General features: G+C 35.0%; 1 protein-coding gene across 1 annotated transcript in view; it reads left to right on the top strand.

Moving 5' to 3' along the window:
- The first annotated feature begins 3,856 nt into the window (after positions 1-3,856).
- Positions 3,857-13,481, top strand: part of LOC126745867 (uncharacterized MFS-type transporter C09D4.1) — a 170,876-nt gene continuing 161,251 nt past the window's right edge. Inside the window, exon 1 of the mRNA XM_050453893.1 lies at positions 3,857-4,054. Within this exon, the coding sequence (XP_050309850.1) occupies positions 3,973-4,054 (82 nt within the window). The 5' untranslated portion in view covers positions 3,857-3,972. The remainder of the gene's footprint in view (positions 4,055-13,481) is intronic.

The following is a 13,481-nucleotide window of genomic DNA, read 5'->3' as shown; positions in this document are numbered from 1 at the left end:
GGCCTCCGTCCACAAGTGTGTGACGTAGGCCAGAAGATCGCCGGTGGATCTAAGCTTTCGGAAGCCGTATTGATGATCGCTGATTAGTCCAGATGATTCCAGATATCTTAACAGTTGTTGGTTGACTGCTTTCTCCATAATCTTCGATATTATTGGAACTAGTGCAATCGGGCGGTAATTGGAGGGCATCGTCTTCTCACCTTTTTTGGGTACAGCTTGCACTCCAACAGTTTTCCAGCTTGTTGGAAATTGGCCCTGCTTATACGATGCCGTGAACAGTCTACATAAGGGAGGAGTCAATTCGTCTGCACAACGTCTTAGTATTAGGGCTGGAATTCCATCGGGTCCAGAAGCTTTGTTGGTGTCTACGCTTTTAAGAATTTTATTTATAATTCGTTAGGGAAACGAAATTTCTCCCATCGATGAATTCACCCTTGGCAAATATGGCGGTGTGTTGCCTTGCGAGTGCAGAGTAGAATTGGACGCGAAGAGTTTACCTAGTAAGTTGGCTTTTTCCCTTGCTGTTACCGCGATAGAACCATCATCTGCTGTTAGGGGTGGCAAGGCCGACTTAGCAAATCCTTGACTAACGGCTTTCGATACCGACCAGAAAGATCTTGTTCCATTTGGGCAGTTTAGCAGTTTGTTTTTGATCCTGTTGTTGTGACTCTCTTTGCATTCATCAATAATTCGCTTGCAGCTATTTCTGGAGGCTAAAAAGTTCCTCCGATTTTCGATGGAAGGATGTTGACGCCATTTGCGATATGGTGCGTTTTTAGTGTTTACTGCCTTTTTGCAATTCAGGTTGAACCATTGCTTATTGTTTGATCCGCATTTAGTAGAAAAAGGGATATTAGCTTCCATTCCTGCTAAGATCGTGTCTGTAATTTGGTTTGCACATTCTGAGATATTATTGGTTCTAAAGCAGACTTCTTTCCAAGGGAATGAGCGATAACATTCCCGAAGATGGTTCCACTCTGCTGATTTATAGTGCCATACCTTTCGCGGCATCGGAGGATCCTGCGTTTTAACCTCCAACTGGCAAGAGACTGTTATCAATTTGTGGTCCGACGTTCCTAGGGGGGCATGTACTGATACTGTGTACGAGTCAGGGTCTAAAGCCAAGACCAGATCCAGGAGACTCGCGAACTCGCCGTCTCGATCGGGGATTCTGGTAGGTTTCTCCATAGGCTGCGTAAGCCCGCATATGGTGGCAAATAGCTCAGCTTCTCGTCCTTCATCGTCGTTCTTGTTGCAGAAGCGCAGCCAGTTGATATTGTGAACGTTAAAATCACCCATGACGATGATTTCTGCGCTTGGGTAGTGAATTTGCAGATGGTTAATGCAATCAACCAGGTTCAAAAAGAGCCGTCTATATTGGGTGTCGCTTAGTGGTCTGTAGATACAGCAGATAAATTTCGTGGCACCACTGGCTATTATTTTGAACCACATGACGTCGAAGTCCTCAGGTTCAAGCGTTTCCTCCCGCTGGCAACTCAAATCGTTCTTGACAAATACTGCCAATCTCCGCCGAACCCAACCCAACCCAACTCCGCCCGGAGATCCGAATAGGAGGCGAGTTTACCTCCGGAAAGTTTTGGTCATGAGAGCGCCATCATGCATTTACCACATTTACCACATTATCCATGGAACCACTTCACGCCGCCTAAGTCCTATGTGGTGGTATTGAACCGGGCGATGCAAGTGGACAACACCTACCACCAAAGGGGTTGCTCTTTTAGTCGCCTTTTACGACAGGCAGAGCGTACCGGAGGGCTATTCTACCCCGGCCCTCCCCGGGGAGAATATAAAACCCTGTATTATCATTTTCCCATTTGCCTTTAAAAATTTCATAACACCAAGATTTTTATAGAATCTCTGCAAAACTAATCATGAATTGAAACTGCTTTTCTCTTAGATTTGACGTCAGCTTTAAAGTTTTGAAATATAGGCTGTCAAACATCTATCCCGAAAAAGGTGAGTTTTCACTGGATAATTTTGGTCTCGGATGTCTAGAAATAGAGAGCATAATTTAAACTATTAATTTTTAAAATGAATTAAAAAAATAAAATCTTACCCCATTTTTCCACTTTGTTCCTGTAGGATCTTACTGTATATTTAAAGACCTCGATGCAGTTTTTAATCTCCACTTTATTTATTTTTGAGTGTATTACATGACAATCCATCAGCTTAGTGCACATTTTGTTATCGGCTGCTGTTCTATGTGATCAAAAGTGGTCAAATCTTGATAATTATGGTCTGCAAAAAAGACATTTTTAAATAGAATATCCTATACGTCTTTGACTCAAAAAAAAAAAAACATTTTTTTTTTAATTCCAAATATATCATACAAGATATTATTAGGTGGCACAATAGTTGTGTCAGTCTAAGAGTAATATTTTATTTACTACGATAAACGTAAAATTAAAAAGCTTTAACCCAACTAAGACTTTACCAGAGGTGGTAAGGCCTAAAGCTTACTACCTCTGGTAAGATCACTTGTTACAAAGACCATTCTAAATTAGATTGTATTAAGCCTGGGAGGTTAACTGACCTTATGGCTTCTGGTTTACGGTCCCTCCTTGAATTGGGCATGAATGAATCAGGCGTAAAATAATTTTCACACATAGACTTTCTAAAACTAGGAAATCTGTGTCTTTTAGTGTACACAGATTCAACGTAGCAGCTTCTTCTTTTCCATTTCTCACTTTTGTCGTTTACACTAACACTAGCACATGCAATGTCGCCAATGTTTATATTTGACTCAAAGTCTACTATTTAGATCTCAACTCTTTTACAATATTTACAATGTAATTGACTGTTTTTTTTTAATTTTCCCTTACCTTACGTGTCAGCACACATAAATAAAAGAAAAGAAACCACTTTACACTGAATTAAACAACTGGAAAAATTTTATGCAAAATATAAGAACCAAGCAACCTTGTTAAAATTTTTTGCAAAATTTAATATATAAAAGATTATAAACTAAAAAGAAAGAGTCTGCAAAATTCTAGAAGCTTAAAAGCTAGGAAGCATGGGCGCATTTTATATGACATATCAGATGCTTGAAGGTCCGTGCAGTCTTGACTTTCGAGACGGTAGTTTCGCTTTCTTGCCGCCATCTATATGTAGAAGCGTGTTCTTTCGATTGCTTGAGCTTTTCAAGGCCCAAGTATGAGTCACGTCTTACTCAGTCAATCTTCGCCTTCTCACTCCTAGGTGACGATTAGCTTATTCTTATTCATATTAATGCCTATTAATGCCGTATGCATCGTAATGCAGGAGAAGCATATTACTATGCTCGGAAATAGAGAACCCCAAACCACACTACGCAGTGAGTGAGGGTTCAAAAGCTTGAAATAGAACTCCTCTGGGATTTAAAAGAACTTAGTGGATACAAAAGAAAGAAATAGTCTCGGCATATCATTGAGACCAAACTGCGTGCGCTATTACACGTTTAATAATAAAAAAAAATTATTTTGTTATTTAACTTATAAAGTGACACTGTCGTACTTAAAACTACACCAGGATTTCTCTCTATTACTTTAATATAAAAAAGGGGATTTTTTAAATTTTATGTGCGGTGAAAATTAATTACTTAGCTTTAAGTAACAACTGTATAATATTGTAGGTTTTGCGGCTAGGAATATTAAAACAAAGTTGATTTGTTTATTGTCACTTCTCGGTATCTGTTCTGGTTTTATATTTTTTTGTAAATGTAGGTTTATTAAAATTAACCAACTTAAAATTTATGAGTATAATTTTAAACATGTGTCTACATACATAAGTTAAAATTTTCGAAATATTTTGAAGTACACTTATCTTACTCGCAAAATAATCAGTGTCAGTCACTATGTCGTCGATTATACTAGTAATCAAAAAGTGCTTTAAGTATAGACATTCCATAAAAAATATTTAGAAACCTCTTAGTTCTATTTACCTTCGCGATTGAGTATTTTTCCGGCTAAAAGAATGACGGATAAACAGGTGATATCAGTAAATATCCCGGAAAGATCTATGACGGACATCAATGAAATACACCATCGGAAAAGAAGTAAGTGCAAAATTTAGTATTTCGTTATTCCATTTTATCATCAAGGAATAGATTTTATATAATGCGCAATATTTTTTTAGAATTATAATTCCAAAAAAGAAGAAATACTAAGATTAAAAAGTAATCATCTCATTTCAAATGTCTGAATATCGAATCCCTTAGCCTTCATTATATGAAAAATAAAGGCATATTTTCTATTATCCTATAATACTGATAAACTTGCTTTTCATACAATTCACTACATTTATTTCTTATATATAATTTCGTCGGAGCGAAGTTCCCAGCCGACGTTTATTTTGTTATTCGAGATATTCATCATTGGCCCAAATTCGGATTACTTCTTATAATGGAAAATTAATAAGTATATTGTATTTTGATTATTTTTACGTTGGAAATATTATAGATTAAGTTACTATTACTTAGATTAGGATCAATATTCTTTGCGCCAACGATTAGAAGTCGCATCACTAAAGTAGCATCAGATATGCGGTGAATAAGCCAGAGGTGGTAACTAAAACTATTAACCCAAATATTGCTGTCCTCATTTTTTGAAAAACCAAATAAAAATATATTGTTTCAAATAAAGTATCTATACATTGTTAAACACGAAACAGAATAACTAGTTGTTAATTTATCAATTATCGCACTGGTATATGCTTCGCTGCTAATTCCTTCTTCAGTAGGGGATGTTGTTTTTTCCTTTAAGGTTGCTGTTTGGGGCTTTTGCAGTTTTAAATAAAATGTTTTTTATTTTTCGATAGCTTTTAATGCAACTACACACATGCACCTCGATAACAACTCGAGGGATTAAGATTCACAAAAAAACTAATTTAAAATAAATCTAACTTTACGTATTTAAAAACTGAAACCCCGATTAAAACGAATGACAACTTTCAAGAAGAGTAAGAAAACGCGTGCCTTTTCGATTCCTCTAGGACGACTGAACTCATTTTTTACGATATGTTTATTTTTCACGACCGTCCGTTGATTCCTAGAATTATTTATTATTTTCAGCTTATTAAGGGGTCCACATTATTTTTAGTTTATTTTATTAAGAGTAACCCTAACAAGCCGCCCCCCTTGAAAGCTTGTCTTTCGAAACCTAACCTAACCATTATACATATAATCCTAAGTTAAACGACTACCTTCTATCGGTAAGACACATACACGTGAGATAGCCCTTTTAATTACACTACTTGAAACTTTAATAGAAACAACTCTACATTTACTATCTGTTCCTGGATGTCACTCTATCACACGACCTAGCTGCCACTTCATTGGCGGCAAGTTTTCTTCCCGCACTATCACCATATCACCTATCTTAATGTCATCCATCACACCACGCCACTTGTATCGCTGCTGCAGTTGACCCAAATACTGTAACTGCCATTTTTTCCAAAACCCTTGGACAAGCTGTGTGAGTAAGTGATACCTTTGTAACCGACTTGGGTTGTATTCCGCAATGTCTTCTTGAGGTAGGGCATAGGGTGAGCAACCGATTAAAAAATGACTAGGTGTTAATACTTCTAACTCCTCCGGACCTTCCGATAATGGAGTTAGTGGTCTAGAATTCAAGCAACATTCAACCTGGGTTATAACTGTATATAACTCTTCGTATGTTAATTTTTGTTCCCCTATGACCCTTTTTAAATGGTACTTGGCCTACTTAATGGTAGATTTCCAAAGTCCACCAAAATGCGGCGAACGTGGTGGAATAAAATGCCACCTTATAAAGTAACCGGAAAAATAATTTGAAAAGGCCTTTTGACGCGTTTTGTCTTGTAAATATCAATATAATTGCTGAATTTCACTATTTGCCTCCGAAAAATTTGTAGCATTATCTGAGTATATGTTACTACATGCCCCCCTTCGCGCGATAAATCTCTTAAAGTTCTAGGTGAATTGCCCTTGTAACAAAGCACAGAAATACACATAAGTAAGCCTTAACAACTCTGTACCCTCTACCTGTATTAGCCTTAATATGAAAAGATCCCGCGTAATCTACGCCGCTGTTTGTTAATGGTCGGGAAGGTATAACCCTTGCCCGTGAGAGATCGCCCATGATTTGCCGTAAATCTTTAGGTTTTACCCTAAAACAAACTATACAAGTTCTCAACACACTTCTAATCGCATGACGACCAGGTGTAGGCCAGCATTTTAACCTCAATTGGGCAAGAAGTGCCTGAGGACCCGCATGTAGATGTCTATAATGCTCTTGTAGGATAATCAACCTTGTAACCTTATGTTTACCGGGTATGACCGAAAGTTTCTGATCATAGCTTACATCAGCCTTACTTAACCTACCACCGACACGCAGCAAACCTTGCCTATCTATAAACGGATTAAACGAAATTAATTTGCTACCTTTATCCACAGGTTTGCCTTTAGAAATAGACCTCAATTCCTTAAAAAATTTGAAATCCGTTGGAAAATGTATGAAAAAATTAAAGCTATACATACTTTACGAATAACTCTTTGATCCGGAATCTCCTTAATAAAAACCCTATTTTCTTGAGGCCAGTAGTCCCTACTCTTACTTAGCCACCAAAGACCGTCCCACCATAACGAATTAAACCTTAAATTTTCGCAATCACAACCCCTTGATATCAAATCTGCTAGATTTTCCTCTGATACAACGTGACCCCATTCCATAGCACCTTCTGTCAAATGTTGTATTTTCGCTGTACTATTTGCTACGAAAGTCGTCCAAGTTGATGGCTCTCTGGCAAGCATAACACAATGGATGAATCAGACCAATAATTGATTTCCGAAGGTTTTAGCTCAGTGGATTGTAATACTGATTTTACTAGCTTAGCCAAGAGCAATGCACCGCAGAGTTCTAACCTTGGAAGTGATATTACTTTCAGCGGGGCGACTCGAGACTTGGAACATAGTAAACTTACACGGCAACTGCTATTTGAATTCACTGTCCTGAGGAAAATACATGCACCATAGGCCTTCTGTGATGCATCGCAGAAACCATGCAATTGAACCTCTGTGAAATCATTGCAAATAACCTGCCTATCAACCTTAATATCCCTTATTTTCTCAAAGTCCTTTTGTATACCCATCCATTCCAATAAAAGTTCCTCCGAGACCTTATCGTCATCGTTGCCACCCTATTTTTTCCCCAAGGTTTTTGATGTACTGTTATCACCTAAAATATAAAGTTCAACGTTCGAATCCTCGATGGCGTTAATCACTTCTGGCTTATTAGACTTCCACTTCCCTAATATAAACCCACCTGAAGTAAGCAACTTACTAATTTTACCTTTCAACGCCACACGTTTTCAATATTGTCTGCCCCTGAGAGTAAGTCGTCCATGAAAAAACCCTTTATTATCACCTATGCTACTACAGAATCCACTGGTGCTCTCTTAGCTAATTGCTGGATAGATTTGACAGCTAAATACCCAGAACTTGCCATTCCGTAAGTAATCGTGTTCAAACGATAGTGTTCGATTGGTTTATTTTCATCGAACTGCCATAAAATTCTTTGATAGTCCCTATCATCTTCTGAAACCCAAACCTGACGAAACATTTTTTTTCAACGTCTGCTGTGATAATTACCGAATGCAGTCAAAATCTTAAGATAATACTAAAAATGTCATCCTGTAACTTACCATAAGATGATCATTGAACGAAGCTCCAGAAGATGTGATGGCGCTAGCATCGAACACCACGCGTAATTTTGTTGTCAATGACGTTTTCTTTAAAACTGGTTCTTTAAAATGATGCGGAATATAATACCTTTTAGATTCCGTTTCTTGTACGTCCTAAACTACCTCTATACGAGACATATGTCCTAAATCTAGATATTCTTGTATAAAACATAAATCCATGATACAGCTCCCTTAGCTCCATATCCCTATTAAGTTTCCTTTCGATAGAGATAAATCTTTTTAAAGCCATATTGAATGAATCACCTAAACTTGGTGCCCCTAAACGAAATGGAAGTTTGACAATAAACCGGCCATCCTTATCCCTTTCTGTTGTCCCAGCGAAAAAATTCTTACATTCTTCTTCCAAGGCCAAAAATCTTTCAAGTTGATCTTGAACAGAAATCTTGGAAACCAAATTACAATTCTGAACCGAACTTAAATTTCCTACAAACCTTAAGCTCAAATTTCTTCCCAATATGTAGCCTAGTTTAGTTTACATATTGGGAAGAACCCCAACAGTTGCTAATATTACTAGTACATTATTAAATTACCACATCTATTTTAATTATTTTTCAATCAAGTAACAATAAAACAAGAAAATATACAAATTACGGATTTCTTCAAGATTTGTATGAGATAAAAATCGGTATGGTTTCAAAACAGTTCAAAAGACGCTGTCTTTTAATTTCTTGAATTAAGAAAAGTCTTGTAAATCAATGTGATGTGAATCAATTTAGGATCTGTCAAAAGTATTTAATTGTGTCACGGAATAACGCTGTTTAAGCTTTTATGTCTGAGTTCTATATGATGCCAAGTGTCAATCGATTAAGTCATATCTCTCTAAGAGGACTCATAAATAGAAAAACGTATGATCGTATAGCTATAGAAAAACCATGATCGCACAGCACAACAGTCACATGATAATCTTGGATATTTGCAAGGCATTAAAACAAAATAAGACTTGGCTATGGTAATCAAAAAGTCAGATTGTAAAATTCGGAGACTTAAATGGACCTAGAAAATGTTGCTATTTACACTCAGACTTACTGCCTGAGGACTTGGTTCAACTATTGCAAGAACTACATGTTTTACACTAAATCACACTGAAGATAAATATACCATTTTAGTTAACAATGTTTCTTGAAATTATTGGTCTCCTTTAGCAAAAACAATGAAAAAAATTCTAAACAGTTCCAAATTGTTCCATGGGTCTTTAGAAGCGATATCGCTTAGTGACATTTTATTTAGTTTTAATTGTTTAGTCAGTTTCTACTTTAGAAACAATTAAACGACAGTCAATGCAAGTTAGGTTAGAGTTTTTGATGTTGTCAATAAATGTGTGTTCCTGATATAAAAGAGTATTCCTGGAGTAGTGGGAGTATGTTCCTGAATTTTATTACAATATGTTAGAGATAAATTAATTGTCTAGGTAGGATTTAATAAAACTGAAATATTAATTTATTTAAAGAATTTATGTTAACATCTATTGGAAAGATTAGAGTAATTTCAGAATTTCCAGGAGTGTACACAACAATCAAGCAAGCCGGCCACTCTATTGGCCCTCTTCGCCCTATCCATCTTCCTGGGAACACTGTATCCAAGTAATTACGGACATCTCGAAAGAAATGTGGAGGTGCGCCGTCTTGTTAAAACCACAAATTATCTGTCGAGACAGCAGGGTCTTGTTCGTCTGGGTATAGGGCAGCTAAAGCAGGAAATAGATTTTCTTGAAGATGGCCCTATTACTTTATTTTTCACGATACCAGCCCAAACATTAATAGATTTACGGTACTGTGTATGAGCCTCAGTTGCCCAGTGTGGATTTAACACTGACTGAGTTGCTTCATCCGAAAACAAAACTCGTAACACAAACTTGCAAATGTTTATCATTTGCTCGCAAAATTAGTTTCTTTGATTAGGATCGTCCTCATTTAATTCGTGTATTAGTCAAATTTTATAAGGGTGGTATTCATTTGCTTTTAAGATGCGTCTTACTGATGTTTCGGCTATATTATTATCAACTGAAATTTGTGAAGTTGCATTGTTTGAATTTTCTTCGACGGAGAGCAGGATGTCTAATTTTGTTTCTTCAGAAATTTTTGGACGACCTGATCTTGGCAAATCCCTAACATGACCTAGGATGGTTTGGGTATTTGGCATTTAACAGTTCACTTACTTCTTTTTGCGTGCGCACTCGACCCTCGTACCCTAGCATTATCAAAGTTTCAATTCGTTGGGTTTCCGTTAAATTAGCCCTGATTTATTCTGATAAAAACTATTAATTTTAGAACTGATAGTGACATTCGAAAATGAAGATTCTTTACAAGTGCAACCATGGAAATAGAAACAATTGGCAGTATTTATAACATTATTTTTATTTTCGATTTTACCTTAATTTGTAAATAGACGTACTTATTTGTTTTCTTGTTATTTTAATGTAAATATTTCGGAAACAGTTGAGTTTTGAGATAAGGTGTGTTATACGAAACTTGCTTGGAATTTCGCCTATATTTCATAAATACAATAAAAAATATAGCATTCTATTTAAAAAAATGACCGATGACGTCATATCTTTTTTTTTGTTCCACCCTGTATACAAAAATTTATGTGAAATAATGCGCAACATTAAAATCGACGGGTCCGAGCGTTTTCTCAAAAAGTCATGTCTCTAATTTTTATCAAATTTATGCGGAACTTTAGGCGGTCCCTGTATATATTTTTCTTTTAAAATGCCCACGTACATCCCAATTTTGAAAATATGTAACAAACGAAGGCATTTAAATAAATTAAAAATACGTACTCGGTGTAAAATATTACAGAGGAAACGTGATTTATAATTATTTGGAAAATGAAATGAGCACTAGAATTTGTTTCTGGTGTTTCTGGTGAGATTTGCTTAACCGTCTTATTAATATTATGAGTACCTCAGCAACGTTCAATTTGCCTTTAAATGACCATCATTTGAAATCTGGTAATTTCATGTTTATTTTACAATTAATGTCCAAGTACGAGCCTATTTTGAAAGAGCTTGTATTAAAGCCAAAGGGTGAAATAAATTACCTATTTGAGCAGCACAACGGTCACGCGATTTAAAATAAAATTATTCATTTGCTGATAACCAAAGTATCAAAAACAAATTCAAAACTCAATACACTTTCTTTTTTTTGATTATTATGGATACAACCCAAGATCTATTAAAAATTGACCAGCTATCTCTATTATTATTTTGGAAAGACTGACAGGTTTGCAAGATTGTAAAAACCAAGGTTAGTTACCAAAAATCTGTAGTTACTTGATATGTCTGAACAATTAAAAAAAACGACTTGGACATAAAGATATCAGATTAATTTTAAATCTATACTGGAATCAGAGAGCATGCTTAAGACTTAATGGAGATGAAACGGCTTATGTCCTCCCGCCTTTGATATTCAACTCACATTTCAAAAAAAAAATCAACGACGCTCTTAACGGAGTAGAAGAAGGTATCCTTGTGAACAGAGTCAGATTGAATAATATTCGTTACGCCGACGATATCATGGTGAAAGCAGATAATTTGGAAACACTGCAAAGGTTAATGGACCCTATCGCGCAATCAATAGAGTCAACAAAATGGTGTTAATATCAACGTAAAGAAAACAAAACAAATGATCATCAGCAAAAGAGATATAAATGGAGATCACCTATATGTCAATGGAACTCGAATTGAATGTGGTTAACAATATTGCGATCTTGGAACCATCATAAATGAACAATGAAACAGTGCACAAGAAATAAATTGTCGTATAGAAAAACAAAGACGGTATTTCACAAAATGAGTGTCATCTTCAAAAATCACTAACATATCTATTGAAACAAAGGTGAAGCAATTAAGATGCTATGCCTTTTCTATTTTATTATATAGCTTAGAATCCTGGATACTCACAGAAGCCACCACTAAAAATCTGAGATGTGCCTGTATAGAAGAATGCTAGAATATCATAGACCGAAGAAGAATGAAAACATTCTAGAAGTCATCCGAAACGAATAGGTACCTGAAGAAGGTAGAAAATAATGAGGTGCTAAACACAAATAGAAATTCGTGAGTCTTTTGTGAGGTTTACATCTGAAGTCGATAGTACTGCAGCAGGGCTTGAAGGTGATATTTTTAGTATAATCAGAAAATATGAAATTGATTTATGCAAGGGCAAAGGATAAGGATAGCATGGTGCAAATATTATGTCCGGTGTATATGGTGAGATACAGACACTCATCAAACAACATGCATCAAATGCTGATTAGGTTCATTGTGTCACTTATTCGCTAAATTTGGTTTTAAACGATGCAAATATGTTTCAGACGTATCATAATTTTTTGATAATTTGGAAATGCTTGAATACAATTTTTTACATTTGTACAAATATAATCAATTCAAATATTTTTTTTAGAAATGAACATACAGTGCATCCGTAAAGTAGCGGATAAATTTAATAAAAATGAAATGGACCGGTTCTGAAAAAAATTCCCGAACCCGTCGATTTTAATATTATGTTTAGGGTTTTTCTACGTGAAAATTAAATATACAGGGTGACTCAAAAAAAAAAGATTAGACGTCATCAATATGTTTTTTAAATGGAAACCACCATTTTTTAATGCAGAAACAGAAAGATCAAACATTTTTTTACAAAGGATATGGTGCAAATGTGGTTACATAAGCAATTTTTAACGGTAATTTTGATAAAATATAAAACTAAAGAAATACCTATCTAAATTAAATAAATATTGGTATTTTGGTTTTTTAGTAGTTGTTGTTGTCAGTGTTAAAAAGTGATTGTTTTTATAATAATAATAATAATAATAATAATAATAATAATAATAATAATAATAATAATAATAATAATAATAATAATAATAATAATAATAATAATAATAATAATAATAATAATAATAATGTTTATTTACGATAAGTTCAAATTCATATACAGCCAAATCCATAAATACAGATATAAATACATAAATACGCCCTGAAGCGGTAAAGCTTGTTAGGGCAAGAAAAAAAAAACAAAATCCTTGAAAAGTCCATATAGAGCATAAAGTAGCATTCGGTTTAGCGTTCATATTTTTCACATCTACATTTCGGGGTTCTACTCAAGTTAGGAGCAATTCACCTAATTAACTAACTAGAACTAGTAACATTTTGTCCTGACACAGAACATGTAGTACATACATTACAAACACATTTATACCTAATGGTTGTTAAAATTGTGTCTTTTAATTTTTTTTTTAAACGATCTCTTATTACTCATTAAGAATTTTAGGGTTTCTGGAAGACAATTATTAATTTTGCTGCTAAGTAAGAAGCAGATTTATGACCAATTTCTTTTTTTAAATAAGGAACCATTACACAGTCAGTGTTGTATCGTGTTGGTCTATTATGTTGAACAGGTCGAAGAATTATTTTGTTTTTGGCAATGCACATAACAATATTGAAGAAATTTAATTGTCGCAAATCGAACACTCTGGATTGAGCAAGATCTGGTTGCTCGGATAAGTTTTATTTTGATTGCAGAGGACTTTAAGAATCCATTTCTAAATTACATCCAAGTTTTTAAGATAAAACTCTCTCGCACTTCTCCAACCAACTATTCCGTATTTTAACATAGATTAAACTAGGGCATAATAAATTGTTTTAAGCTTGTCAACTATGAGAATATTGTTTTTAAATGAGCAAATCTGGTTACAAGATATCTAGTTTTTGTAATTACATAGTTTATCTGTTGGTCCCATTT

Source organism: Anthonomus grandis, chromosome 16 (genome assembly GCF_022605725.1).
Source record: "Anthonomus grandis grandis chromosome 16, icAntGran1.3, whole genome shotgun sequence".
Taxonomy (NCBI): domain Eukaryota; kingdom Metazoa; phylum Arthropoda; class Insecta; order Coleoptera; family Curculionidae; genus Anthonomus; species Anthonomus grandis.
The sequence above is the reverse complement of the archived record's forward strand: the minus strand, read 5'-3'. Positions and strand labels throughout refer to the sequence as shown.